The sequence below is a fragment of the Dasypus novemcinctus genome, chromosome 10 (assembly GCF_030445035.2).
Source record: "Dasypus novemcinctus isolate mDasNov1 chromosome 10, mDasNov1.1.hap2, whole genome shotgun sequence".
NCBI classification, from domain to species: Eukaryota; Metazoa; Chordata; class Mammalia; order Cingulata; family Dasypodidae; genus Dasypus; species Dasypus novemcinctus.
Window position 1 is genome coordinate 61,524,152 of NC_080682.1, and position 27,730 is coordinate 61,551,881.

General features: G+C 40.1%; 1 protein-coding gene across 9 annotated transcripts in view; it reads left to right on the plus strand.

The window, feature by feature from the left end:
* The first annotated feature begins 17,644 nt into the window (after positions 1–17,644).
* MPPED2 (metallophosphoesterase domain containing 2) overlaps positions 17,645–27,730 on the plus strand; it is a 182,501-nt gene continuing 172,415 nt past the window's right edge. The window contains exons 1-3 of one of the 9 annotated variants that reach the window (XM_071218138.1): positions 17,674–17,872; positions 18,312–18,532; positions 24,039–24,287. In XM_071218138.1, coding sequence (XP_071074239.1) covers positions 24,160–24,287 — 128 coding nt within the window. In that variant the 5' untranslated portion in view covers positions 17,674–17,872; positions 18,312–18,532; positions 24,039–24,159. Of the gene's footprint in view, positions 17,873–17,946; positions 18,533–19,801; positions 20,089–20,277; positions 20,383–24,038; positions 24,288–27,730 lie in introns of those variants that run through there. The other 8 variants (XM_012522322.3, XM_058305608.2, XM_004446900.4 and 5 more) reach the window with 8 other exon arrangements.

Sequence of the window (27,730 nt, forward strand, 5' to 3'; positions counted from 1 at the left end):
TCAAACCCTTAGAAGAATACCATAAGGAAGCATCTTCAGGACCTTCTGTTATGCAGTGGTTTCTTAGACTTTATACCCAAAGCACAAACAACCAAAGAAAAATAGATAAATGGGACCTGTTCAAAATTTAAAACTTTTGCACCTCAAAGGACTTTATCATGAAAGTAAGATGACAATCTACACAATGGGAGAAAATATTGAGAGAAAACATATCCAATAAAGATTTAATATCCAGCATGTATATAGAGATCTTTTAACTTAACAAGAAAAAGACAAATAACTCAATTAAAAAATGGGCAAAAGCCTTGCACATTTTCCCAAAGAAGATGTGCAAATGGCCAAAAAGCACATAAAAAGATGCTTAACATCTTTAGCCATCAAGGAAATGCAAATCTAAACCAGAATGAGATACATTTCATGCACATTAGAATGGCTGCTATTAAAAAATAAAAAAATAAAAAAAAGGAAAAGAACATGTTGGAGATGTCAGGGAGAAATAGGAACACTCATTTATTGCAGGTGGCAATTTAAAATGGTGCAGCAGCTGTGGAAGACAGTTTGGCACAGGGTTCTTAACCTCTTTTGTTCGACGGACCCCTTTGCCAGTCAGGTGAAAACTGTGAACCTCTTCTCAGAATGTAGTGGCAAATAGTTTTACAACACTCAACATTGTAGATTAGAGAAAATAAAGATAATAAGTTGATTTTTTTTTTTCAATTCAAACTCATGGACTCCCTGAACGCTTTCCATGGACCCCCCGAAAGTGTCCCTGGTTAAGGACGCCTGGTTTGGCAGTTCGGCAGAAAGCTAAGTATAGAACTATCATATGACTCAGCAATCCCACGGCTAGGTAAATACACAAAATAATTAACGACAAGGACTCAAACAGATATTTGCCTACAGATGTTCATTGTGGCATTATTCACAGATGCCAAAAAATGGAAGCAACCCAAGTGTCCATCAACTGATGAATGGATAAATAAAACATGGTATATACATACAAGGGAGTATTATTCAACCATATAAAAGGAATGAAGTCCTGATACATTCAAGAACATGGATGAACCTTACAGACATCATATTAAGTGAAATAAGTTACACACAGAAGAACAAATACCATGGGATCTCACTGATTTGAAACATTTAGAATAAGCAAACTCATAGAGTCAGAATCTAGACTGTAAGTTACTAGGGGACGGGATGGGGATAGAGAATGGCTTAAAATATACAGGTTTCCTATATGGAATGATGAAAATGTTGTGTTAATGGATGATGCTGATGGTAGCACAAAGTTGTGAATGTAATTACCAGCATTGTAATATATATCTGAACATGATTAAAAGGCAAAATGTTAGTGTGACATTTTGAGATTACTTTTGTGAGTCCCAAAAAGAGAAAGATTATGTTTGTAAACAAATCTGTTTACAGATTACATATCTGTGATACCCTTTGATTACATTGGATTCAGTTGAGGGGCCCTTGATTAAATTACCTGTTAAGAGTAGGGCCTTGATTTGACCAAGTCAGTAAGGCATGACTCAGGTTGAGTCCTCACTCCCTTGGTGGGCCGATATAAATGGACATTCACTCAAGAAGACACATGGGAAGAGAAAGAGCTCTGTCATTTTTGTTACTGGGGTCCCAGGGAGAAATGAGTCATTCACCTGATTGTTTGTAGCTGACCTTGGGAAGAGAGTCATGACTGATAGAGGAAACCCTGAGAGACAAACTCTATGTAAGCCTGCAGCTGAGAGAGAGGAAGCCCAGAGGGGAAGGCTGAATGCTTGCAGAGATCAGCAACCCTCTTGCTTCAACACATGGCAATTGACTTTGGTGAGAAAGCAACCTTGAGTTGGACTCTAAACAGTAAGCTTTTACCCCAAATAAATACTCTTTATAAAGCCAACAGATGTCTGGTACTTTGCATCGGTACCCCTTTGGCAGACTAATACAAGTAAATCATATATATGGCAACAGAATAAAAAAACTTTTTTTAATCCATGGAACTACACTGCACAAACAGTGAGTCCTAAATTATATCATGGACTTTAATGAATAGTACAATTATAAAAATGTGCTATCATCAATTGTAACAAATATTCCACACCAATGCAAGATGCTGGTGGTGGAGTGGTGTATGGGAATCCTGTATTTTTGCATGATTGTTCTGTAAACATACAACTTCTCTAATAAAGAAAAATAAATAAATAAAAACAAAGGAAACTTTTGCAGTAGTCTAGGCAGATACTAAGTTATTTTCACTTCTCTTTAGGGAGATTTGTAAATGTGTTGTATATGTGTTAAATATAAACTAATAGCCAACAGACATTTTTACTTGTCCTACTCACAATCATTGAGAGAGAACTGAAGAATGAAAAACTTTCTCACAATGTAATATGACATTATTCATAGATTGTGACATCTGTGGCCACCTAAAAGCATCTCCTGTGTTCCCTCCAGTAGACTGGGATGCACACTTTAGGCACACTGCACCAAACATTCAGAGAAAATACAAAGCAGCACATAATAAAGGGCAAATATAACCATGTGCAAAAAGTGTATCATGCAGCCAGTGGGTAATGTGGCAAGGAGGTGACTTTCAAGGAAATAGGCTTCAAAGAGTAGAATAAAATAGAAAAGAGTATTTCAGTCAAAGGAAGAGCATGAGTTCTAAAGTGAGCCGGCATGAGGAGTTTTAAGGACAGATAGCTGTCAGTATGTCTAAAACTGCAGGAACACATGGGAAAATCTTGGTAAATGTAGCTAAGTAAATTCAATGAGATTAAATTATGGAAAGTTTTGAGGCTGGATTAATAATGAGGAAAAGTTACATCAGTCTAGATGAGTGGCTTCAACTTGCTCAAGGAAGTAGGTTCTTGGGAACTGCCATATTATTACCATCAGGGACATGAAAAGACTGATGAATTGTATAATTTCATGGAACCACAATATTCCAGATTTCATTAGCCTGTGAGTTGAAATGCAGTCCCTTTTGCATTACTATCTGAAATCTCCACAATTCAAATCCCTTTCACTCAACAAAGTCAAGTCTCCCAAAAAGTCTCCTTCCCAAAGTAAATTTCTAAAGTTCCTCAGCAGTCATATAAGTGACACCCTACTCCACTAGTTCCAAGTCTGCAAGGCCTGGCTCAAGCCTGGTAGAGGTAAGCCACAGCCACTTCTGACTGGAGACTCGTTATGTGGGGAACCCAGTGCCACAGCCTTTCCATTTCATGACAATGGAGAGGAGAATGTACTTCCCACCATAGCTTACTCAGACCTTGGCGGGTTCTTTAGAACCAAGTTATCTGAGGGTACATGGGAGCCACACAGCTTGGGTTTAAATCCCAGCCTAACCATTCAAGCTTACTCTTTCTGCTTAATTAAAATGGATTAGAATAATACCTATATCACAGAGTTGCCGTTATTATTAACTAATATAATTCATGGAAAATGTTCACATAGGGCCTGATTCAATTAACGCAAGATGCCACTGTTACTGACTCAAATTATATTATAGCTCTTTTAAATACTCACACATAAGCAAGTGCCCTTTTACACACACACACACACACACACACACACACACACACATCCATATTTCCCAGGAGGCTTACATCCTATTGGGATGACTGGTTTGGCATAGTTTCCAGTATAAGCCATGCTTTTTACCCAACATATCATCACCACTTCCTGACACTTGAACCTCAGGACCGATTCTGGCTTCGCAAGCCAGACCCTTTCACCTACTTAACTCCTCACTCCCAAAAACACTCCCTAGCTGGATTGTCCCCTATTCTTTCCCTCCAGTATGCAAAGCTCTTTCTCACCTCAGGATCTTTGTCACTGTTATACCCTCTTCCTTCAATGTTACTTGCCCTACTCTAGCTGGCTTTTACTCAATCTCAGCCCAGTAAAACGCCTTCCCTAAACTCACATCTAAACTTAGCCACTAATCCTTTCCTTATCAAAATACATTATTGCATATAGAAGCCCCTTGTGAAGTCTAAAACCTAAGATAGTCATAGATATAAACAAGGCTTTACCTTGGAGCAAAGACAAGTCAATCTGCCTACCAACAACTGAAGACCGAAGTGGTTATGTACAGCTTAATCTTGGTCATATTGCTGTTATTTATCTTAGTCCTCTTGTGCTTGCTGTTTGTGCTTAATTTTGAGGTGTCTTATGAGCATTATTAATCCCATTATATCCAAAGACTATACAGGAAGTGAAAATGTTGCAAACTTCCCAAGACTGGCATGAAATTGCCATGGATGGAAACAATGAGAAAGCTAGCATTAATTGATGTACATATGCTCATCACTCCTATGGCATCATTTGTGCCTTAGGAACAATTAGCTTTAGGAATAATATTTGGAAACTTGATTCATTTTTCCCTGGAGGAGTTTCTGTGTTTGGTTGTGTGGTTGTATTTTGACCTCTTTCTAACTTTCTCTACTGTAAGCAATTTGAGGCCAGGAATCAATTCTGTTTTGTTCAACATGGTTTCCCAGAGTGCTTCAGAGTGACACATAGCAGGGGCATGATCAATGAATAAATGATCTACTGGAAAACAAGGTCTGGTTAACTTGCACATTGCTATGGTTATATCAAGTAGAAAGATAAGAGAAAGCAGGTAATTGAATCTGGCATTTGGAGGATTGTATTCTAAATGGTTACAGATGTTAATTGATTGAAGAGTTGAATTTTTGAGATTACTCTAAGATGTTTGTTGGTAGCCAGAATGTGGAAGACGTAGGATACAGAAACATGATACTTATTTGTATCCTGATGGGAAGGAGCAAAAGAAGTAAAAGAGATTAAGGTGAGAACTGAAGTGGCAAAGCTGAAGCAGCCTCACGGGTAACTGAGCTCCCCAGCACTGCTAATGGCCAAATCCAAGTCCCAGGGGGAAGTAGAGATGAATCACCCAATGCGAAGGCCTCTAATGTCCCTTCTAAATCTCAAAGTTCATGATTCAGTTCTGTGGAAATAATTTTTCAGAAAGGTTGTCCCTTTAGGCCAGTGGGTCTCAATAGGAGATTTTGTCCCCCAGGGGACTTGTGGCAAAGCCTGTAAACACTTCTGACTGTCAAGATTGAGAGTACTACTGACTTCTGTAGAGGCCAAGGATGGTACTAAACGTCCTACAATGCATAGGGCAGCCCCTTAACAAAGAACAATCAGGCTCAAATGCCAATAGTGCTAAAGTTGAGAAAAACTTTTTTGACAAAATATTGAAACAGCAACACTAAGAGACTGCAGTGATACTGGTCTTTTACTTTCACGCTGTCTTTCCACACTCAAGATACTTTCCAAAATCATGTCAAGTTTAACTGGCCAAATCAAGCTAAAAATAACTGAAGAAGAGAAAAGGAAGGAGAAAGAAGGAAGACAAAACTTCAGCCTTAAAAATTGAATATCTGATACACATAATACCTTATAATTTCATCAATAAAGTCTGAAACTGTGTGAGACTCCCAAGGTTGGCATGCATGCTTTATATTTTGTTGTATTCCTAAGTGTATTCTTTGTATGTTCGAGAAAATGATAACAGAAATGCTCATAGCAACAAGCTTTTTTTTCAGTATACCTTGTATCTATATATATGGAGTCTGATTCAAATTCTTGGGAAAACAATGAGTTGGGTGAAAAGATGACATCTTGATTTCTCCTGTTTACTATTACAAAGAAATCTTAATGATGAGGAATCATTTTTTTCCACTGCAAACACAATCATTTAAAAAAGAACAATGTCTCCTGTTAAAATAACTGAAGCAAATTAAAACTTGAATAAACAATGACAGTAAGGAAACACTTTCTATCCAAGGGGCCAATAGATCAATGGCCTTTCAATTCAGTCAAATAGGCCTTTGATCCAGTCCAACAACAGTAAATCTTACTATTTTCAAGAAACCTGAGCACCTTACTTAACTGAAAATGATGAAGGCAATTGTGTACAATTGTATAGCATTTGATTCAGTATAAAAACAGGTGAAAGAGGACTAGAGTTTGAGAAACAATGGTTCCTGGAATATTTTTGAGTAATTAATTTCTTATTTGTTCTTATTTTGTTCTAAAAAATTTTTAAGGCAGCTTTGAGTATTTTATAAACTGTAGGCTCTTGTCTTATGTTTGTGAATATTTCATAGACCGGGTGCTAAATACTAAATTATTAAAGATCATTAACAAAAAAGAAATAAAGATAGCAGCCTAGTATCCTCTAACACCCAGTGAATTATTTTACCTGGCAAATTATTTCAGTAACTTACTAACACAATTAGCAGATAAGACATGCATTTTATTTGTGATTCATTTGTATTCAAGGATACTACGACTATAGAAAATTGTTTGAGTAGAATGAAAAGTGGCCTGAGTGGACCCTCATTAATTTTTGACTTTCTTAAGCATTTGCCCTTCTGAAAAAACATTCCAATTTCTTTTTAGGGAATTTCTTTTCTCTCATGGTATGGTCTTGGTGGAATGATAAATCCAGGTCTCTCTCTAGTGACCGGGGGGTCACAGGAGTCACTGGGGGCTCTTTCTCCCAAACCTTTCCTGCATCACCCAGATACAGGAAGGAGGTAGACTTATAGCATACCTTGGTCATGGATGTGCTTTCCAGGACTTTTGACTGCCAAGCAAGCAATACAAGGACTGACAAGTTGGAGTTTTTCATTCTGATGGCAGTACTCCAAACCACACATCTAATACTAGGAGATATTTCTCTAGTTCCTGGTTTCCAGCTCTCTTGGTCTTCCTGCCTTGGTCCCTGCTTCCTGCTCAATTATGATGGCTGCCTAAAACACCACCTTCAACCAAGTGATTTAAAACAACAACATCTATTTTATTCAAGAATCTGCAGCCTAGGCAGGGATGGCTCGGCAAGGACAGCTTGTTCCTCCTCTACTAATTTTTGTAGGCGGTGTCTAGGAGGCTGGGACTTGAAGTCTCGTTCCAATCTGGCAGCTGATCAGGGAAGAAGACAAGAAGAGCTGGGGGCTGGAGCAGGCAGGGTTCTTGAGCCTCTCTCACAGTTTCTATGTGGCCTATCGAGCAAAGTAACTTCAGGGTGGCTGGACTTCTTAATTGGCAACTCAGGGTTACAAAGGTCAATGCCCCAAGAGAAAGCCATGCAGAAGCCCTATCTCCTTTTAGACCTGGCCTCCAAAGTCATTCACTGTTGCTTCTGCTGCACTCTTGGTTGAAGCTCTGTAAAAGTTCACCCAGATTCAAGGGGAAGGAACATAGATTTTCCCATCTCTCCATGGCGTACAATCAAAATAGCATTGTAAGGAGAACATGTGGGATAGAATATATACCCATATTTCCCAAAATGACCATTTTGGGAAAATTCAATCCATCACACCAAGACTTCTGATTGATATCATTCTGTTCCTTTTCAATGAACTCCTTGTTGCTGAAGTTAGCCACGGTGAGTTTCTAGTACTTACAACCAAAGAATATCAATATAATTGAGTAGGGATTTGTTTTATTAATCCCTTGACAATTAAAGGCCACTTTAATGTTGGATATTTAATTAATATTACCATTAAAAGGTTGGTACCTTTTCATTAATTAATTACTAGATACACCTGTGTGACTCAGAAGAAGGCTTTGCTTTGCTGGCGAATGGGCTCCAAGTATTTTATCAAGCATCACTCCATTGCTGTAAAAGGCACAATTATAAGAAAATAGCTGAGGCAGAGAAAGGTTATTTGGTTTATCACAGATGGCAATGGGGAGTGCAATGCTTCCAGAAACAGACCCAGAAGTTTGCTTTCCCTAGGCCAGGCTGGAACTATTAAATCACATAGAAATACCAGGGATAGATAAGCTACATGAACCGGTGATTGCTGGAGCTAAACACACTAGTGAGTTCAAAGAGCCCTTAGGGCCTGCTGTTTATTTGGAAAACCAGAAAGAAAAAAAGCATGGTGGGAGAATGGCAGGATAGTGACCTAGCTACATATTAGCTTATGATTATATCTTAACTAGACTTATTTGAAGAATTTACATATTAGGGGTACATGTGCCTATGGTGTATATGTATGTGTGAGTACTTTAATCTTTAAAAAGTTTCAGGACATGTATACACAGTTTAAATAAAAATGTATGATCCAATAAATACTATCAGTGAGTCATTAAAATATAACCCTAAAAAGAAAAGAATTTTAACATCAGAGCATGTGAGTATCAAAACTGCAGGTTAGAAAAATAGCAAACGATATCATTAATAGGCAGAATATGATGTTACTTAACTAAAAATGAAAATGTTAGTATAACGAAATGGGAGAATAGCTCTTTACATTTCTAGGAATATTCCATCCTTCCTTCTGGAATATATTAGCCAATTTGCCCGAGATGCCTGAGGTTCTGGAAAAAAAATTTTTAAACGTAATTTTGTGATCGGCCATCTATACTTTCAAACTCTTTTACTAATGATGTTCTTGGAGATAAAAGAGATGTTAATTTATGTCAAGGATTCTAGCCACCAGTTTCTTTTCAGGATTCAATTTTTCTCTTTTAGTGTTCAAATACTGGATTTCATCTCCTCTCTCCAGCCCTATTTCCACCTCTTTTCCTCTTTTGGGTCTCTCCCAGAGGCCGCTCTTTTCAGTGACAGGCATCTCCACGGGCTGTTCTTTGTGACCACCGGCTGTGTTGTGAGAACTGCTTTGGTCTTGCTTTTCTTCATGCCTGTCAAAGGCCACGGAGTGTCTAAGTCTGAAAACACAGCCTGAAACAGCAGGGACCTCAGAGACCCTCAACAGCATCTCAATAAAACTTTCAGTGATCTCTGGTTTAGACTCAGCATTTCAGCTGTGGGTGACAGACGTCATCTGAACAAAATTATATTGAATAGCACCTTGAATGAAAAGACCATCTGAATAGAGAAATGGCACCGAGAATTACTCCTAACACCCTGGTTTTTATATTCTTTGTTATGAATAAAACCATAATCAAAACCCAAGAAAATCGTACAGGTTCCTTTTAGAAGCTCCAGTGTCCTAAAATCTTTGATTTGAAAACCTTGCGCAACCCAAGCATTTTAAGTAATCTTGCAGAGAATTCTATATGTGTGCAAAAACACTTGGTAAGATATTTTTCCAAGGCAACGATTTTTAAGTGACATGAGTGAAACACCTTTGTATTGATTAATTTTGGAACTATCCCTTTATTCTTTATTCTTAATATGGGTTTATCATTTTATTAGCTACATTTTGTGAATTCCAGTTTATTAATTTTTTGATACCCCAAGTTTTTCTAATGTTATACTTTCATGTTAAAATGTTGCATTTTAATCTCTGTGTAAATACAGTATGAACTAACCAACATACATAACTCTCAATCTATCATCTGCATTCCCTTTGCATTAGGTGTAACACTGGCATGAAAATGAGAGCCCCAGCTCCAATTTTTCCAGCTGTCTCTGTTGCCCTGTGATCTTTTGGTACAAATTTTCTAGCCTGTTTGAAAAGGCAGGCTTCTACTCCCTTCTTTAATTGTGCTTAGGCATTTTGCCAGCCTGAGACATGGATTAATATGAGCAGAATCACAGACTTTTCTGAACATAAGTCATTTACGTGTGTTTAGTGGAATATACCAAGCACGAAAAAGGCAGACCGCCGTTGCCTTTTGTATAGAGTCTGGGAAGGTTTTGATTTCACTCTGAGTCAAGAACAAAGCAACCTCTGACTTTTCCTCAAACTCAGCCCGTATGGAATGATTTTTAATGACTTCACGAACTGCTAGCCTTCAGATGACTGGAGCATTTTTCACTTCTTAAGTTTTCTCCTTCCATGACGTTTTATGATTATACCTTCTGGTGCAGTTCTATTTCTGTTCTTCATGATTTTCTGAGTGTTTAAACTCTAGAGAGAAATTTTTTAATCATTTGACCACCGTCAAATGTGCTTTTAAGTTGGGGGTAATGTGGAAAGAGGCTTTAAGGACTGTGCCAATACCAAACATGGCATTCCCTATTGAATGAGCCAATTCCATCCCCTGAGTCTGAATAATTTATGGGAGACGTGATGTCATTGTCTACTTAGAGATAAATGGAAAGGAGTCTGGGTGTAGAATTTTGGAGAGGACTTTGTAATAATTAAAAAAAGCATTACCTCATACATTTAAACTTTTTGTACATACCATGTGATTTTCTCATTTTTATCCAATATTACTCATAAAGGGTTAGTATTTCTATTTCATTATTTTTGAAGCACTGTTTGATGACACTGGTTTAACAGTTTCTCACAGTTCACTGCTTTAGTTTTCATCAAATTATATATCTAGTTACACTAGACACTTTCATCATCAATTTCCATATGCCTCAAAGACATGCAGGAACCGGTTTGCCAACAGCGGATTCAGATACCAGATAATAGCTGCTATAGAACACATTTTCTCTTGGTACAGCCTTTTCTAAAATGAAAAGCTTAGAACCTACCAGATCAATCTCTTAACGCCCCAAACACACTCATATTTGTTTAATTAGATTAACCTGCCTCTATGGGAAAGGCTGATGATCATCACAGCCTATTTAATTTTGATTTACAAATCTTACGATAAGATAAACACTGGTCAAGGACTCTTTTTTATACTTGCTATCCCAACTGGTGGAAAAACAACAGCCCTACAATTTGCCAAAAAACTGGCAAGTTCCAAAGAATTCTCAAGTTGCTTTCCTTCCTCCTCACTGCCACTTAGGTTCCACAACTTTCCCATGTTATTTCCATCACAATTTGAATCCCTGTTATCAAATGAATGCCACAGATTAAGGTGCATTATATATTCTAGGCAACTCTGAAGTATGCAAATAAGTGTTATATCAACAATTGGTGGTAAAGTTCAAATATCAATTAGTCACCACTTCTCAAACTTTCAGTGCACTTGTTTTGCTTATGAATTTAAACAGCATAAACAACCAAGAACTGACCACAAGGAATAGAACATAAAACCTTTAATTTGCTTTTTAGGATATTGCACATACCTCAAAAAAGAGAACAGATATAATCGGTCCTAAACTGACAATAAACTAAATGCAAATCTTTTGGTCTTTCAAACATTGATTCATTCATTGCCATAATACCAGAAGGATTTTCTTAATATGTTTTAGGATTGCTGAATACTTAAAGGAGCACTTCCTTAAAGTAATCTCTATGATTACAGTATCTTGAACATTTTGAACTTATAACTTGCCTAGCATTTCTTTTAATGAAAGTTCTTACAGAGATTAAACAAACATGTTTAAAGACATGAAGGATAGTCACAGTGTTTTATTCAGTTAAAAAGCTATATAGGTGAGTCATACAAGGGAGATATAGGGGAACTTTTCCTTACGCACGTTTGTAATTTATTTATAAGGAATGTGTATTAAAATTTTTGAAGTGGATTATAAAATTGTATAATAATTGCTTGACATGTTTCAGGCACTGCTCTAAGCTTTTTAAAAGATATTTACTCATTTATTCCTCATAACCACTCTATGAAGCAGGTACTTGTTATTTACTAGAGCAATTGTAGGTTTACAGCAAAAGTACAGATCTTCCATATACCCCCATTGTACACATGGTTTTCAGAGTAGGTACTTTTAAAATCTGCATTTTACAAATGAGAAAACCAAGGCACAGAGTGTTTAAGTGACTTCCCCAAGGTCTCACTGTTAGTAAAATGTAGTGATGGGATTCAAATCCTGCTCTGCTTTCAACCACTACATCAGACTCCCTCTTAACTACATTCCTAATTTTATTCCTTTTTTGTGAAATAGATTTGACTGAAAAATTATATACCAAAAAATGTTAACAGTGGGTATTTCTGAGTGGTGAAATCATAGCTGGTTTTTTCTTTTTGCTTATCTGTATTTTTCAGTTTTTCCAAAAACAATGAATAGAATACTTTTGTGAAGGAAAAAAGTTTAAAAGTTCCCATCATATTGAGCTCAAAATAGAGGTTTTAACATAGTGCTGTGATTTTTTTAAACTACCCTCCAGTAAACCTTACTTTTATTTTATGCATCCAGGAAAACCATGTGCTATTCAGCTGTCCTCTTGTGTGCTGATTTTACTTTGTTTATAAATGGTCACTATGGGAAATCATGGGAACAAAAGAAGAAACTGATGGAACTTTCAAAATATAGAAATGCCAAGAAAGGGCTAAAGTTAGAAAATATAATTGCTACTGTATTAGTCTGAAAATGTTTTTAGATATTTCCACGGCATCTTCTCTTGGCAGTCTGAGGTAGTAAGCAGTGCCACAGGCACTTAACCTGTAGCAATGAGGAACCCAGCAACTGGAATATTTCCCTAAAAATGGGTTTGTCAAGGTTGATAGGGTCCATGTGGCAGTAATCCCTGCACCAAGAGAACACAATTCTTATTGTAGTAAGTGCCCACGTGTTTCTTCTGAAATCATATCTTTTTCTTTGAAGTTTTTCATTAGGAGAAGAAATAAACCACTGCTTTTTAAGCACCCCTTAGAATATTATATTAAATATAAGAGAACTAGTTCTGTAGAGGACAGGCATGGAATTGATGTAGCATCAAACATCTTTAACAGAAAACAAAAATACATAAGCATTTATACTGCTTATGAAATAAAAACAAGTGCATATGCAGACAAAAATGTGTGAGGCTTTGAATGTGAAAAGTTTTCGGATCTCTAGAGTAAAACAAAATTAAATTAGTGACATTTCATACCATTGTTGTATTTAGTGCTGCAATTCTTCCTGTAAAGATAAGATTCCAAAAGAAGTGTGTATAGAACACATTAGAGATAACTTGGAGATTTAGAGATCCTGTAGTGTGAGTGGAAGATGGTGTTTAAGAAAGGTAGTCATTAAATGAGTAGGATTCAGTCTCTCTGGCTAGGTAGAAGCATAACTTTGGCCTGTATTTCAAGATTCTACTAAACTTTGTTTTTTATATAAAACTTATTTCAAGGCTCTTGAATCCATCCATGTCTCTTCTTTTCCAAAACTCTCCTGGTGAAAGGTACTATCACCTCTACCCTATGACAGATATAGCTCCCAAATGGCCTCCCTATGTTCACTCCAGCCCCCTAAAATCCATTCGCTACCCTGGGGGAGGAATGATCTTTTCAAAACACAAATCTAATCATGTTATCCCTTCTACTTAAGATCCTTGATCAGCTACGCATTGCCCTCAGGATAAAGTGAAACATCTTGAACAAGGCCTTCACCATGACATTCAGATGTCTTCAACATGGCCCTACAGTTTTGGCCTCTACCTACAGATCCAGGTCCAGACCCCTCTTGCACCATGCAATTCCTTACCCTCAGCACCGCGGCCACACTAGCTTTTCATTTTCCGATGCGAGTCTTATGATCCTTTCTTCCATCCGCGAAGCTTTCACTTAACTCCAGAGGAAAGGCTTCCCTATTTTAGGTTTTCTTGCACCAGATACCTCTCCTTTTCACAGATACAATTTTTATTCATTTGTGTGATTACTCAAAGTTAGTCTCTCCCATCCCCATGACGGTTAGCTTGAGAACGTGGGAACTGAACAATCTACTTTTTGCATTATCAGACCATCAGCATGGTATAAGCCCAATGTCTGGCACAGAGCAGAGCTTAAAAAAGATTTGTTGTATAACCAAAAAATACATTAATAAGAAATGGGTTTTAGATTTTACTGGTCTCTCAAATTTAAAAAAATTGTATTCACTCATTTATTTTTGTTGAAAAGGAAAATTACATTATACGCTGCTTACTCAAAATATTGATATACTTTATGCTACCTTGCAAATTGAATGATTAAACTTGAAAACCTCCATAAATATTTTATTTAATTAGGTTATCGTAGGATTTCCACACTGACCATCTTCCAAAAGAGATTACTTCTACCATGGCAAGCCTATCCCAAGTACTACCAAATTCTATGACTTTTCCAAAATTGGGACCATGAAATGGGGACCAGCAGCATTAATCCGTAACAGAGATCACATGACCTGTTAGAAGGGGCATTAATACTGAAAACAAACTAATCCATTTTCAGCAACTTATTCCAACTTTTAAATTAATTATTATGTAGGGAGCATGTGTGGCTCAAGCAGTCAGTCGAGTGCACGTCTCCCATGTGGAAGGCCCTGGGTTTGGTTCATGGTGCCTTCTAAAGAAAACAAACAATAAGCAAAAACAACAAGCAGACAACAAGCAAAAACAATGAGCAAACAACAAGCAAAAACAAACAAGCAGGGAGTGGAAGTGTGGCTCAAGCAGTTGAGTGCCCACCTCCCACATGGGAGGTCCCAGGTTTGGTTCCCAGTGCCTCCTAAAGAAAACAAAATCAGACAAAGAGCAAAAAAAAAAAAATTATTATGTAAACAATACTTATCTGATATATTGATTCATGTGGACATTAGCTAGTAAGCATGGCAAGAGTTAATGAGTGTTTTGCAAATACTGAGATTTCCATCCCTTCAATGCTTATTAGTTAAGATCTCTGCAAAGCTGGTTTAAATTTAGCTTTTCTAAGATAATGCCTATAAAATGTATTTTATGAAATAAGATTTCATCTGTTCTAGTGTGAAGTTCCTTGATCTTTCTTGCACAAATGTATTTTTATTAGTTGACCAACAGAAAATGCTAACTGCAGAGGACAAAAAATATTGTTCGATATTTATATTGCAGACAAGGATCAGATTTAAAAGACTTAGGCTAATAATATAATTTTTTTACTATATATTTTGGAAAATTATCCCTGTAAATCTTAAGATATAAATTTTACCCAGTATTCTTCTTCTGGCTTTCTATTTTATTGTAATTTTTAAAAGGGCTGCATTTAAATAGGCACAACAATCTTTAGTTTCTCTATGAAAAAATTAATTTCTGAATATGCTATTTCTTATGTATTCTTATGTAGCATCTCATATTTCTAAAGACATTAGCAAACCCTTTAAAACATACTATTTTAACGGCATGGTAAGTCCTTAGCACTTATCCTCAAAAACTGGCCTCATGCCATTTCTTCCTTTCGTGCATAGCTGTGTAGATTTTCTTTCACTGTTTATTTGCCTCATTCATACATGCATTTTCTGATTCACCCTCTCATTTATCAACCCACATAGTCATTGAACAAATATTTCCAAGTTCCTACCATGTGTAAAGCATGAAGAATGAAGTGCACAAAGGAATACAGAGCATAGTTCTTGCACTTGAGAGGTTTAAAAAGAAATTACTTTCAACAAATAAAGAAAATATAAGAACTGCAGGAATTAAGAATAAAGGAAAGGTGTTTATTGGCTCAAGGTTTTCCTAATTGCATCGCAGTAGCAATTCTATTAAAAGGTTCTGCTTTCTGATAATATGGATCTTAGTTTTTGTTGGAAAATGGTAAAAAAACAACTTAAAGGAAAAAAAGGTAAAATAGCTGCTGTTTGTTTCAAGATTGTGGAATACAGTTTCAATGAAAGACAATAATTTTAATGAATTTTTTTGCTGAAAAAGGACCACAGGAGTACACCAAGTTTTTAAGTTATAAAGATGTCCCCAGATTATTGGAAACTACATTTTCAAAGGGAGGATGAAAGCCAACTCCAAATAAAGTATTGAGCTTGCAAGGGAAGCAGCATTTACTAAGCTTCCACCCAAAGTTCTCCCATGCTCCTCTCCTATTTTCTTCCTTAAAAGCATTCTGAAAGGGATAATTTAAAAAGTGGGCTATCAGGAATCATATTTGCCAGTTCCTTGGATGAACTCACTGGAGAATGGGTTCAGCTTTACATTCCATTAAAGGAAAACAATTTGTAATATTTGCATAGAGGAAATCGTAAACTTTGATTTTTGTCTGTTTTGTTTTCCATTTAAACAATAAAACGTTGAATCAAACAAAAAAGGAAAATTAGAACTTGTAGGTTCACCTACCTAAAAAAAACACAACTAAAAAAAAAGTCTATTGCATTTAAAATATAATGAAGCTGTTTCCAAGCAGATGTTAGGCGACAGAGATGTTCATATCCAGTCATTTTAAAATAAGCTTTTAGTGTAGGCAGCTATACTGGTGGAAAATATGACTTACCAAAACCCAGTATCTTCAAATCGATGTAATGAAGATGGGTTCCTTTTGTTCCTGATTTATTATTTACACTGACTTACATTTCTTCACCTTCTTTGTTTTAGTAGCTTAATGGAAATAAAAATTCATAATCCAAATACAGCCTGGTTACTATTTTTCCCAGTAGATAATTGATTTAAGTAGAGGCTGATTTCTTCCTTCACCACCAATTACAATTTTAAGGTTTTTGCTTTTGTTTTTTCCCTCAGTTTTTCCACACTTATAAAATGATAAAGAAATTTTCGTCAACTTTGTAATGGTTCATTCACTTGACTTTTTAAAGCATTAAATATCCTGTAATAGGTGTTTCTAAAGTAGAATGCATCATTATTTACTGTCTGTGTGCTCATATTTAGATTCAGAATCATGTGCAAACTAGTTTGGCTATTTTGATTGACTACCAGTTAGTTAAGGAAAAAAAAAAAGAAGGAAAGAAAACCACAAGAAATGATCAGGCTAATGATGATTATTTTGACTGATTTAATCAGACCAAATCAGTCTAAAAATTTAAACCATTTAGATAAGAGGAATGTTCATAGACTAAGGGTAACAGTGCTATACATTTCTTCAAAAATATGATTCCAGTCAGGGCTTGCTGCTTGGCTGGAAAAACAAAAGAAAACAAAATATAAAGGTGCCAGTCCCCAACCCCCCATCTTTCACATCCTTTAATGTCCCTTTCTGTGATTTGTGCTGAACAAGGAAAGTCAGTGGCCTCTCAATCCCAACTGATTTGACAAGTACTGATGCTCTGGGCATGTTGTACAATAAAATAAATACATTAATAAGGCCATTTCCCCTTCATTTCAGTCCAGGCATGAGATAGGTTACTTAAAATTCAAGTGCCAGGAAAGCCCATTGTAAAAGGAAAATATTTTCAAGTGAATTCTGTTTGATCTTTTTTATAGGGACTCCTACCAGCCTCTCTCTCTTCCTCCCCAGACCCTGGAAACCAATTAGTTTCAGCACAGAGGCCACAGACCAGGTTGAAATGACTCCTTTTTATTTTTAGGGGATATAATTTCAGCCAGGATGTCTAGTCAGTTGTCACATAGTGTACTTAGCACATTTCTCTCTCTCACACACATATACATTGGATTTCCCTCTGGAGAATGCCTAGATCTTTGAGTCTGACTCCTGGAAAAGAATTAGATCTGGTTGTCTTCCAAATCCTTCAACCCTGACAATGGCATAACATCACAAGGCCACCTCATCTTTCACAGACAGCTCCACCACCAAGTTTTCTAAAAGCCTTCTCTTGTCTTCTGTCTTCTAGCATTCAACAGCTTTTCCTTTCCTTATGTTGTTTGCATACAATTCTAAAAGCTTTTCTTCCATTTTGCAAAGTAGCAGAGAAAACTAGACTAACTTTGACTTAGAAAATGTTTTTGAAGTGCTTATCTTTTGGGGAAAATGTGTCCTAAAGACAAAAATGGAGACAATTAGAGTCTTTGCCTCTTTTCACCTTCCAAGCCTGAACCTGCCTTAATTCTTGGCGATGAAAAAAAATTATCAGCCGGGTTGGCCTTTCTTCCTCAGGAACAACATTGCAAAAAGAAAGAGGTGTGTGTGTGTATGTGTGTGAGCGAGTGTGTGTGTGTGTGTCTGGTTTGTTGTAAGGATTGGGGAAAGGGAACGCGGCTTTTGCCCAGGAAAGTCTCAGGTCAGCAGACAGGCGAAGAGGTGGGGTCGCCTTCCTTGGTCCCAGCGCAGTGCCCGAGGCACTCCCGTTGCCACCACTGCCTGCTCAGAGGCTTGGAGCGGTGCCAGGACTCGGACTCCTGACAGCGCCTGGCAGGTCAGTGGGTGGGTGGGGGGGCCCGGGTGTTCTAGCAGAAGACGCCCTTTGATTTTATAGGAGCCCCGTAACTTCCCCCAGCCCCCACCCATCATTTTCACGCTGATCCTACTCGTGAGGATGAACTTGCAGCTTAGCTTCCTGCCGTTTGCTTGACCCAGGAGCACAGGGAGGCTGTTTGCCTCGCCCTCGGAAACCTTTTCCTGCCGTAACCTCGGGGCCTTTGGGCGCGGGTGGGGCGGTTCGAGCCTATAGGGGCTGCAGAAGCCGCTCGGGGTCCTGCTGGGAAGCGCGCACGGACCGCGCCTCAGCCGCCCTGCTTCCTGGAGCTGTGCTCCTTTGACCCCAGTGGCAGTCCCTGTCACTGCACCGCTCGCCTCCCTCCGGCTCGCCGCGCCCTCGCTCCCTCTCCTCGCCCCCTCGCTCGCTCTCTCCCCAGATCGTGGCTGCTCCCGTTCTCTCTCCCCCACCTCCCTCTCGCTGCGCGCCCCCGGCCCCCGCCGCGCCTCGCGGCGGGACCTCCCGGGTCGAAGGTTCTGGCCTGCCCGCGCCCCTCGCCGCCCCCGCGCGCCCCCAGCCGGCTCGGGCCGCTCGGCGATGGATCGTTTGCTCGCCGGGCGCTGAAGGCATCTCGGGGACCCAGAGCGCAGCCCGGGAAAGGTAATCCGCCCCGGGAAGGGAGGCGGAGGGAGGGGGAAGGGGAGGAGGCGACCGGGCGCCCGGTGCCGAGCGCGAGAGGAAGGGGGAAAATGCACACACAAAGCGAAGCCAGGGTGAGAGGTGCCTTGTCAGAGGCGCGTGCGAGGGGCTCGGAAGCTGCAGAACGCGGCTGCCCGGGTGCCCCTGACATTCGCAACAGCAGGCGCCTCCCGGGCAATTTGGTCGCCCTCCGAGACCCGGGGAGGATTTATTTTCAACCCCCGAGCGAAAACGAATTACATTTGGGGAGCTGTCTTCCCTCCCTCTCCCCATCTTGCACACCCGCCCCCAGTCATCGGTCCCCCGACCTCTCGGGGTCCCCACCTCACCGCCCCTTCCCTTGCCGGCATTTTTTAGGAGGGGAGGGGAGGCCCACTGAGGCGGGAGCCGGGCGCGGGATTGGGGGCGGGGACGAGGGCTCCGCGAGCTGTTTACTAGAAAGTCTCCGGGTTATGTGTTCGAGCCGTCCTGGCCTAGGCCTGGGCGCATTGTGTTGGCCCGAGCCCCGGGCGCCCGCGGCTGCCCGAGGCGAGGTGCGGTGTCGGGTAGGCGACGCGCAGCATTGTGCTCGGGCTGCGCCCCGCGGCCGCCCCCGGGACCGCCTGCGCGCGCGGCTCTCACGCCGGGCTTTTCCTCACCCTGTCCCTGCGCTCCAACCTTGCTCTCCGCCGCCGCCTCCCGTCTCCACCAACGCAGCCGGAGGAGCCGGCCGACGACCCGAGCCTGGGGTCACGGCTGGGCGGTGGGAGACGAGCAGCGAGAAAAAGTAACCGTTGCCGGGGGATTCCTGCTCTACTGAGGCAGGAGTTACTTTGCTATTTACGAGTAACAGGGTTATCTTTGTAAAGCCTTTGAATTAATTACGGGGTTTTGCGGCCTAGGAGGTGAAGGGGGCGTTTGTCTGGAGATTGGGGTGGGGGTGGGGGTGTTGAAATCCATTAACAAGAGGAGAAATTAAGGAAGCCCCAGTGGGGTTGATTTATTGCATCCCCCTCCCCAGTACCACTTCAAATTAAGTGCAAAGGTGGGTCATGAAGGGGGAAAAATGGGTAATTGATTTGAGATGCTGCGAACAAATAAACATGAAACAGGTCTGGGCGGAAAAAAACACACAAAACTTTAAGCGAAAGAAAATATTTTCAAAGGAAGGGGGTGGAATCCGTGGCCTCCACACCCCTTTCGATGCTCTCTGGCTCCCTCTCTTCCTTTCACCGCCACTCCGGGGAAGGAACCTGGTAGCTCCAGGGCAGAGAGCTGAGAAACCGCAGAGGCTCGGGGCTCCGGGAGGCTGACGTCGGGAACGTGGGGCTGTGATGCCCGAGCGAGGATGGCGAGATGTCAGAACCATTGGCCGCCGGTGGTCATCAATCAATCCGGGGCTGGGGGAGAGGGAGAGAAAGAAAGACAAGCGCCCAGCGAAGCTCGGGGCAGCGAGCGCGCCAGCGCCAGCAGTGCCAGCAGCCGCGGCTGCAGCAGAGGCGACGGCGGCAACGGGGGACTGAGCGGATTCAGGCAAGGTGGTGCTGCGGGAAGGAAGGGGGAGCTGTGGTCGGGACGAACCGGCCTCGAGTGAGCTGGGAGGGCAAATCGAGTGTGTGTGTGTGTGTGCGCGTCTATGTATGTAGTTTAGCAAACCCCCTCCCCCCCAGATTTGAAACAAACAAGCCAATCCAAAGTAGAGAATTCCGCGCCCGCCGCCCCACCTTATATAGACGCCACATGTTGTCAGAGGCGCGGGGGAAAAGTCTTGCCCTAGCTCCCCGAAAGAATGTGTCAGCTGGGTGTCCGCAGTGCTGGAGACAAGTTCAGGTGTAAGTGCGGCGGGTGGGAGGGCGCTCTGTGGACAGAGGCACGTGGAACTTTGTATGAGCATCCTTGGAAAACCCAGGCGGACAAGCCGCAGGGAAGGCGCGTGAGCGTCGCTGGGGGATGCGGGGATGAGGAAGTGGAGGTGGTGGACAGAATAGAGCAGGGGGCGTGAGCTGAGACATTCGATTTGTGCGGCAGAGGGAGGAAAGGGCTGAATTTGGGGGAGTTGGAACAAACGGGTTCCAAAGTCCTTCCAGCCTCTCCGGCGAATCTTCTTGGGGCAAGTGATTCAAAAGAGTATCCTTGTTTAAAAAAAGAAATCGCGGGCTCCTTTCTCATAGGCTATGCCGTGTGGTGTACGATAGAGAGTTAGCTGTTGCTTTGAAACTTTTGGTAAATTAGACTTTGGATATCTAGGAGGTGGAGACAGATATTTTTTTCCTCAGCTTTTAATCCCTTCATTTCCGGCAGACTTTTAAAGGGTTTCCAACTAGATTCCTGGAAGAGAGCATGTTAGTTGTGCAACTTAAGGGATAGAAGGGATTGCTGTCTAGGAAATAAAGAATGTGCTCACACGACTTAATTTTTTTAATGAGAAAATCAAACGAGCACCAGCATCAGTGTTTGGCAGTGTAATTCCCTTTTTTAGACTTTTCTTTCAGCTTCCTGGCATTTCTACTGAGTTCTTTTGTTTTGTGGAGCAAATGTGTTGAGGTATAAAATGCAAAAAAAAAGCACTGCTGTCTTTTTAACCTTTAAGTATTGTATGTAAAAAGAAATGTAAGTATGGCAACTGTGAGCTGTACTAAAACCTGATCCTTTGGAAGATTTTACTACTTAAATATGTGAAGCAAGGTGATCTCCTTGATAGTTTTGGGCAGTATGCCTTTCTCTCTTCAAGCTTTTTCCAAATTTCTCAGGTTGGAGAAGGTGACTGTTGGCCATTATCTTCTGTCCCGACAGTATACAAAAAAGTCTTGTCCATGTCTGTGGTGTGTTTAATATTCTTGGGATCTATTAATTTTGAGATTTAGGAGGAGGTCAACATAGCATTTAAAAAAATAAGCTGCTTTTTTCTTGGCTTGTCTGTAAAGGTGCCTATAAAGTTTTGAAGCTCTCTGCCTGAGTCTGACATTTTCTTCAAAGGACTCCAGACTAAAGAAGATAGATGCTGCAGGTGCACTGTTTCGATAAAACATTTGAAAGAGAACATGGTAAAGATAAATTCAAATGAGGTGCCAACCACCCATTTAGCTCTTCAGAGTTAGAGGGGCCTGTGCTTGCTGATGAAAAGACATTCCGTTTGTCTTGTTAGGGCAAAGGTGCAAAGAGGCACGATGTTCTCTTGATAGAAAAGGCAATTGGTAGGTTGACTTTCAGATAGAGTGAACTATTTGGGAATAGGAATTGATAATGTTCTAAGTTCTGTTTCAAATGGGAGAACTTGGGAGGAGGGCAGATAGAATGCTAACTACTATAAGTTAGTGCATAGATATTTAAATATAGATATGTATATTTTATTTCAAGGTCACATTTAACTCAGTTTAATTCGTCAGTTTGTTCCAGAAATATTTAAACTGTTTCTGGCACCCCATGCAAAGAGACTGTTACTCATAGGTCATAGTGCTCTAGACGTGAATTTGGTTTCCTTTGCTACTCAATGTTCTATATTTCACACAATAGGCATTGATGGCAGGAACATAAGAATTGCCATGTAATTTTTACACTACTCTAATTTATGCAAACACTAAGTTCTTGCAGTCTGATAATGTGTATTTTTTTTTCTTCCTCTGTGCTTTGATGGCTAACATTCTTTTTAATGACAGTCATTTCTATAACAGGAAGATGTTTTCATTTGTATTTACTTTTCAGCGCCACGCAATTATGCAGTTTTGCGCTTCAGTAGTGTCTCGGTACTTTGTGTCTCAAAAGAGAATTACAGTACTTAGAACAGGACTGCAATTTGAAGCAGGTGTTGTGTTTTACTGTTATGCAAAATAACAGTAAAATATAATTGAGGGGGAAATTAAGGAAACAGCTGCAAACTTGGTATGAAAACTGCTACATTATGATTTGTAAGCAGTTCTTATAGATATCTTACATCAGAGGAGCAGAGAAAGATTTTAATTTAGTTAATCCTACTGGCCTGGTTGTCTATCAACTAGTGCTTAAAGGACTCATACCTCCCATGAAGTGAGGAAGAAGAAAGAGAGCCCAAAGTGATACTTTGTTTAAAATGCCAAAGCACTATGGATTCATCTCTTGGCAGTGCAGTTGTGCATTTGGAACACAGGCAAAGTGGGTGTTATTTAGCTTGCTTTGCTAGTATGAAGAAGGCAATGATTTGAGTAGAACACTGTGGAATTTCTTAGCCCAGCTAGCATATGGAGGACTACACATGCCCCGGGTTGTAAAATAATAAAATAAATGGCCTATGGCAGGCCATCTGCCTTTTGCTCGATATTAAAGATGTTTCATGCCAAATTTAAATCCAGTCTTATCATTCTAAATATTTTTGTTTTAGATAGCAGCTAAGATTCCTGGAGCTTAATGGTGCACATGGCAAGTGTAATCTGATGTGGGGCAAAGTAAGAATGTGCCTCTTTACCCACGGAGTAGGCATCTTGCTTCTTCTTTACTGATCCATCACCACCCCTTCAATGGGGGAGATTGGCTTTCCTCAGTCTTTGCACACCTGCTATGAAAATACACATCTTCATTTCTGAATCCAGTGCAGCAAATAATATATTGCCATTTATAAAAAGAGTCAGAGCTTATGGAAATTAAAAAAACCAAAGGAAACGTATGAAATCAACTATTGAGAATTTCGCAGCCCTAAGAATGAGGTGGCAGCTCTAATGGCTGCCTCTCTCCACCGTTCTGTCAGGGCTCTAAGTGAGGATGTAATGAACGCATCGGAAGTGGTGGTCCATGCCTGAATATGCTTGACTTTTCCCTCAGTGACTAGAGTGCATTTTACCTAGTGCTTAATGAAATTGTACTACATTTAGCAAGGAGTCACCTTACCGTAAAGTTCTTGGCCTGAGTGGAATGTGTATATATACTCTGCAATGAATACCTAAGTTTTTTGGTATTTGGTATTAAGCTGCCTGTGAAAGTAAAATTTGTGTATGTGTAATGTGTGTATATGTGCGAAGTGTAATTATACACAGGTATCTGTTAGGAGCCCAGCATTTTAAATTTACGTTTGTCATATGTCTTATATGGCTGTTTTAAGCATCGAGATTTCAACTTGTTATATGATACCAACTTTGTAAAGATCAAACATTCCAATTAGCAGGGAAGGTTTGGAAGATTCTCCACTTAGAGCACAAACCATTTATAGCTAGACACCATGGCAACTGTGGATATGTCCGTTCCATAATTCACGTTAAGTGCCATAATTATAATTAAAGAGGAAATCTTTGTTTGACTGCCATTGGGATGATTTGCTAGCAACCAGCAGTGTCATATAGGATGTTGTAGTGTCCACTCTTAAAGCGTGTGCAGGGAAGACTTGGGAACAATGATAGATCCATGAAGGAATGACACACATTCACATTTTTCCTGAGCCATTTTCACATCCAAGTGTCATTTGAAGTCTTTTAGCACGTCTTCTCTTCCTTTGTTCTCATTTTATAATTTTTTTTTCTTCCAGAATCGCAGAGTGGTATTGATGAGTAGATCTTTGGGTTCAGAGGTTGGCTGAAACACACCATGCCTGCTTTCATCTTTTGCTCCGGAAAGTTGTGAGTTGCTCATGCCTATAGGGAGGAAGGATGGCACATGGGATTCCTTCTCAAGGCAAAGTTACCATAACGGTGGATGAGTACAGCTCAAACCCCACCCAGGCATTCACACACTACAACATCAACCAGAGCAGATTCCAGCCGCCGCATGTACATATGTAAGTATGGCTTATGAACTTAAAAAATATACAAGCATTTGAAAAACTAGAGATAAAAAAATAAAAACATTCACTACTGATCCTGCCAGGGAGAATAAAAACTGTACCATTTGCAGAGCAGACGGGTATTTGTGGTTCCGAATACAGCTCAGGAAGAATCTCCTACGTCTGTGTGAATTTCACATTTTCAGAGCACTTTCAACCATAGTGTGACTTTAGATTTTCTGAGTCTTTGAGGGGTGGTGGAGGGGGGTTTCCCATGTTTTGTAGATAAGAACCGAGAGGTTAAGGTGTTTATATAATGTCACACAGTAAATTTTGGCTAACTCTCCTGACCCCTAGTTTAGTTTGCTTTGTGTTGTATTATTTGCCTCCATTATGAAATATTTCTTTAATCTTTGTGTAGGTTTTTTTTTCTCCCTATGCCCTCACCCCACTACCCCTTTACATTCAGCTGGGAAATAGGCCTAATTGGAACTAACTGTTCAGTCATTGCTGAATCCATTGTCTTGCCTGTTGCTAGTGGAACGTGTGTTGCATGCTGCAGGACTCAAACAATGAAGGGAACAAAGGATTAAAGGACAGTGAAACAGTTGGTTCCCAAGAATCGTTCCTTTCTCTCGCTCCCTAATACTATTTCAGTCAGGTTGAGGTTTAAACTGTTTAAGGAACAAAGTAGGGGAGAAATCCCGAGGCAAGGATTTTGCAGCACCTGGTTGCCTACCAACTTTTTTCTGGTCCTCAGCAGAGGGAGCAAAAGGTCACCGTCTCCCTTGTTTATTTGAGGCTGGGTGTTCATTCTCCGTTAGAATCTTCCGATGTCTAGTATGAGCCTTTCCTAGTAGGACTAAACCTCTTTGAAAACTATTGTGCAGTCAAGATAGAAAGGAGGTTAGGGTTCTGTTGACTGTTTTTGCCACTCCTAGCAGAATTGAACTTGGGGCATGTCCAAGTCATGAGTTCTGTTTTTAGTAATTGTTTTATTTGGCCATTTAAAAAATAGTAAGACCTCCTACCCCATTCTGCAAACACAGATACACACAGACACACACACGCAACCCCCTCAAAGTTAAAAACACTAAACAAACAAAAAGGTCTTTCTTTGACTGCCTGGGTTTTAGGGTAAACACTAGGATGTTGCTTTGCAAGCATATTCTGTAGAGCCATTCCACTACCCGTGACAGGATTTCTGCAATGTGGGAATACTAAAACAGCATGCTCAAATCTTGAGCAAGAAAAACCAAATTACTTTGCAAATGGCTAGTGTTAAATTCTAAGACTCAACATATATTCATGATTATGAAGATTTGTTAATTTATGACTATAAGAAAAAGTGTTTAAGGTGAATAATATTTTTCTTTGTTAAAAAGGCTTTTCTGAACCTTAAATATGTGCTCATTTCAAAGTCTTTTTATTCTGTTCCGATTTCTATTTCTTCAAATATGTTGTAAATGTATGTAAGTCAGATTCACTTTCACTCTGTTTTGCCCTAGTATGATGTTTTTTTTTTTTAAAGAATCACAAAGAACTTGTGGATCCTGCTTCCAGTTGGGCAAAAGAAAGTAGGTCTTGCCTCAGATTCCTTGGGAAATTACTGATGGGGTCTATAGACATCTACTCACTTATTCTTGGCTGTAGGATTCCAGTGGTAAACTGTGAATGCACAAAGATATTTTAGAAATCATGTAACCTTAGAACTGATCTGTTTAGATCTAGCCATGAAAAATCCGAAGGATCAAATTATACTGCTTGAAATAGAGAGTTTGCAGTGGCAGCCTAGACAGCTGTGTAGCCAGGCATTTTACTGGATTCCCTACCTTGGAACAGAGGGCCCTTCACTGCCTCACTTCAGCTTGCCTTTTCACCTTTATCACCCAGTGAGGGTTTCCTACCTAAACCTTCTGCTCCAGCCATACAAGTCAGCTTACTGTCACCTGAGCACACCTTGGACCTTTTTGTCTCAGTGCTGTTGCTGAGATGCTCACATTAATGCACTGCTCATCAAATGCCTCAAAGCTGGTTCAGGCCCCTCCGCTTCTATGAAACCTCTTCTGCTGTTTCTAGTCCAAAATGAGTTCGCCCCCTATACGAGCCCTCTAGTCACTTGGTAGGTACCTCATATCACCTCCATTATTATTTTTCTTTTATGATATATATGTGTCTTCTCAACTACACTGTTTGCTTTTTAAAGGCAGAAATTGTGCTTCTGAGCAGGAAGCAGACACAACTACTGATGGATTGATCGATCAGTTTGATTGTGCACTGAAAAGAGAAATTATGTTTGATGCTTGGAGATGTTCTTTGGAAGTTTTCTGTGACCTCTTGACATGCTGTGAGTTTGTATGAAGTTACACATTGTCAAGACTCTGGCTGACATTTTCCTGACTTTAGTTTTGCTTATTAGAGACTGCGCAGTTATTTGTAGGCCTGGTGTCCTATCAGTGTCGGCTGTCCATAATATGTGTTCAGATATTTTGGCTGAACATAATCACATTATATTTCATACACGTGTGTGTGCACACACACACACACACACACACAACCAACCCTTCATCTAATCAGGCAGAACAAATCCAAACAATAGTTAGTGTAAAATTTCTTCAGTTTTCCTGCAGTTTTCAATATGCCATTTCAGAGCTTTGCTCATCTCTCTAAAGATATTTTGTCTTTTCCACTTGAATAGTTGCTCATTTATTTTGCATGGGTTTCTTAAACCATGTGTTTCCTTTTTTTTTTTCACTTTATACCTGGGGAAATAGTTGAGACAAGGCTATGGAGACAGTGACAAATATGGATGGGAGTTAAAATCCTGGTCCCTTAAATGATCAGTGTTTTTTCTTTCATACAACCTAGTGGTGGTAGTGGGGGTTTTGTCACCCTAATTAAGAAATAGCTCACTACCCATTAGATTGACTTAGTCTCATCAGCACAGCTTCATGAATGACCTTGGGCAATTGACTTCCCTTCTCCAGGCCTCAGTTTACTCATCTGTAAGCATTTGGACCAAATGATAGTTAAGCTCTGACATACTAAGATTAAGTTTATAATTAAGATAAGTTTACATGCAGAGTGTTGCTGTGGAGGGGACAACTATTACTATGACCTCGCCTGCATCCTCATGAAACTTGTCACTGGTTTAAGAACTGATGTATTTAGATGGCCTTAAGAGGTTTACTACTTGGTATTGGATTGGCTTTCGCCTGTGGGTTCTGACAAGACTGCCACCAAACCTTCTAAGAACCACTGGCCTGGATCTCTGCCTGTGATGTGGGGAAAATTTTATTTAAAAGAAAGAAGTCCTCTATAAACTTGGGAAAGAAAATTGAAGCAGAGCTGGAATAAGCAGAGCAGGATTTAACCCAGAGTTTGCCCCTCATTTCCAGACCCTTGAACATCCTAGTTGAAGGAATGATTGAAAACCAGCAATTAGTAGGGGTTTATTT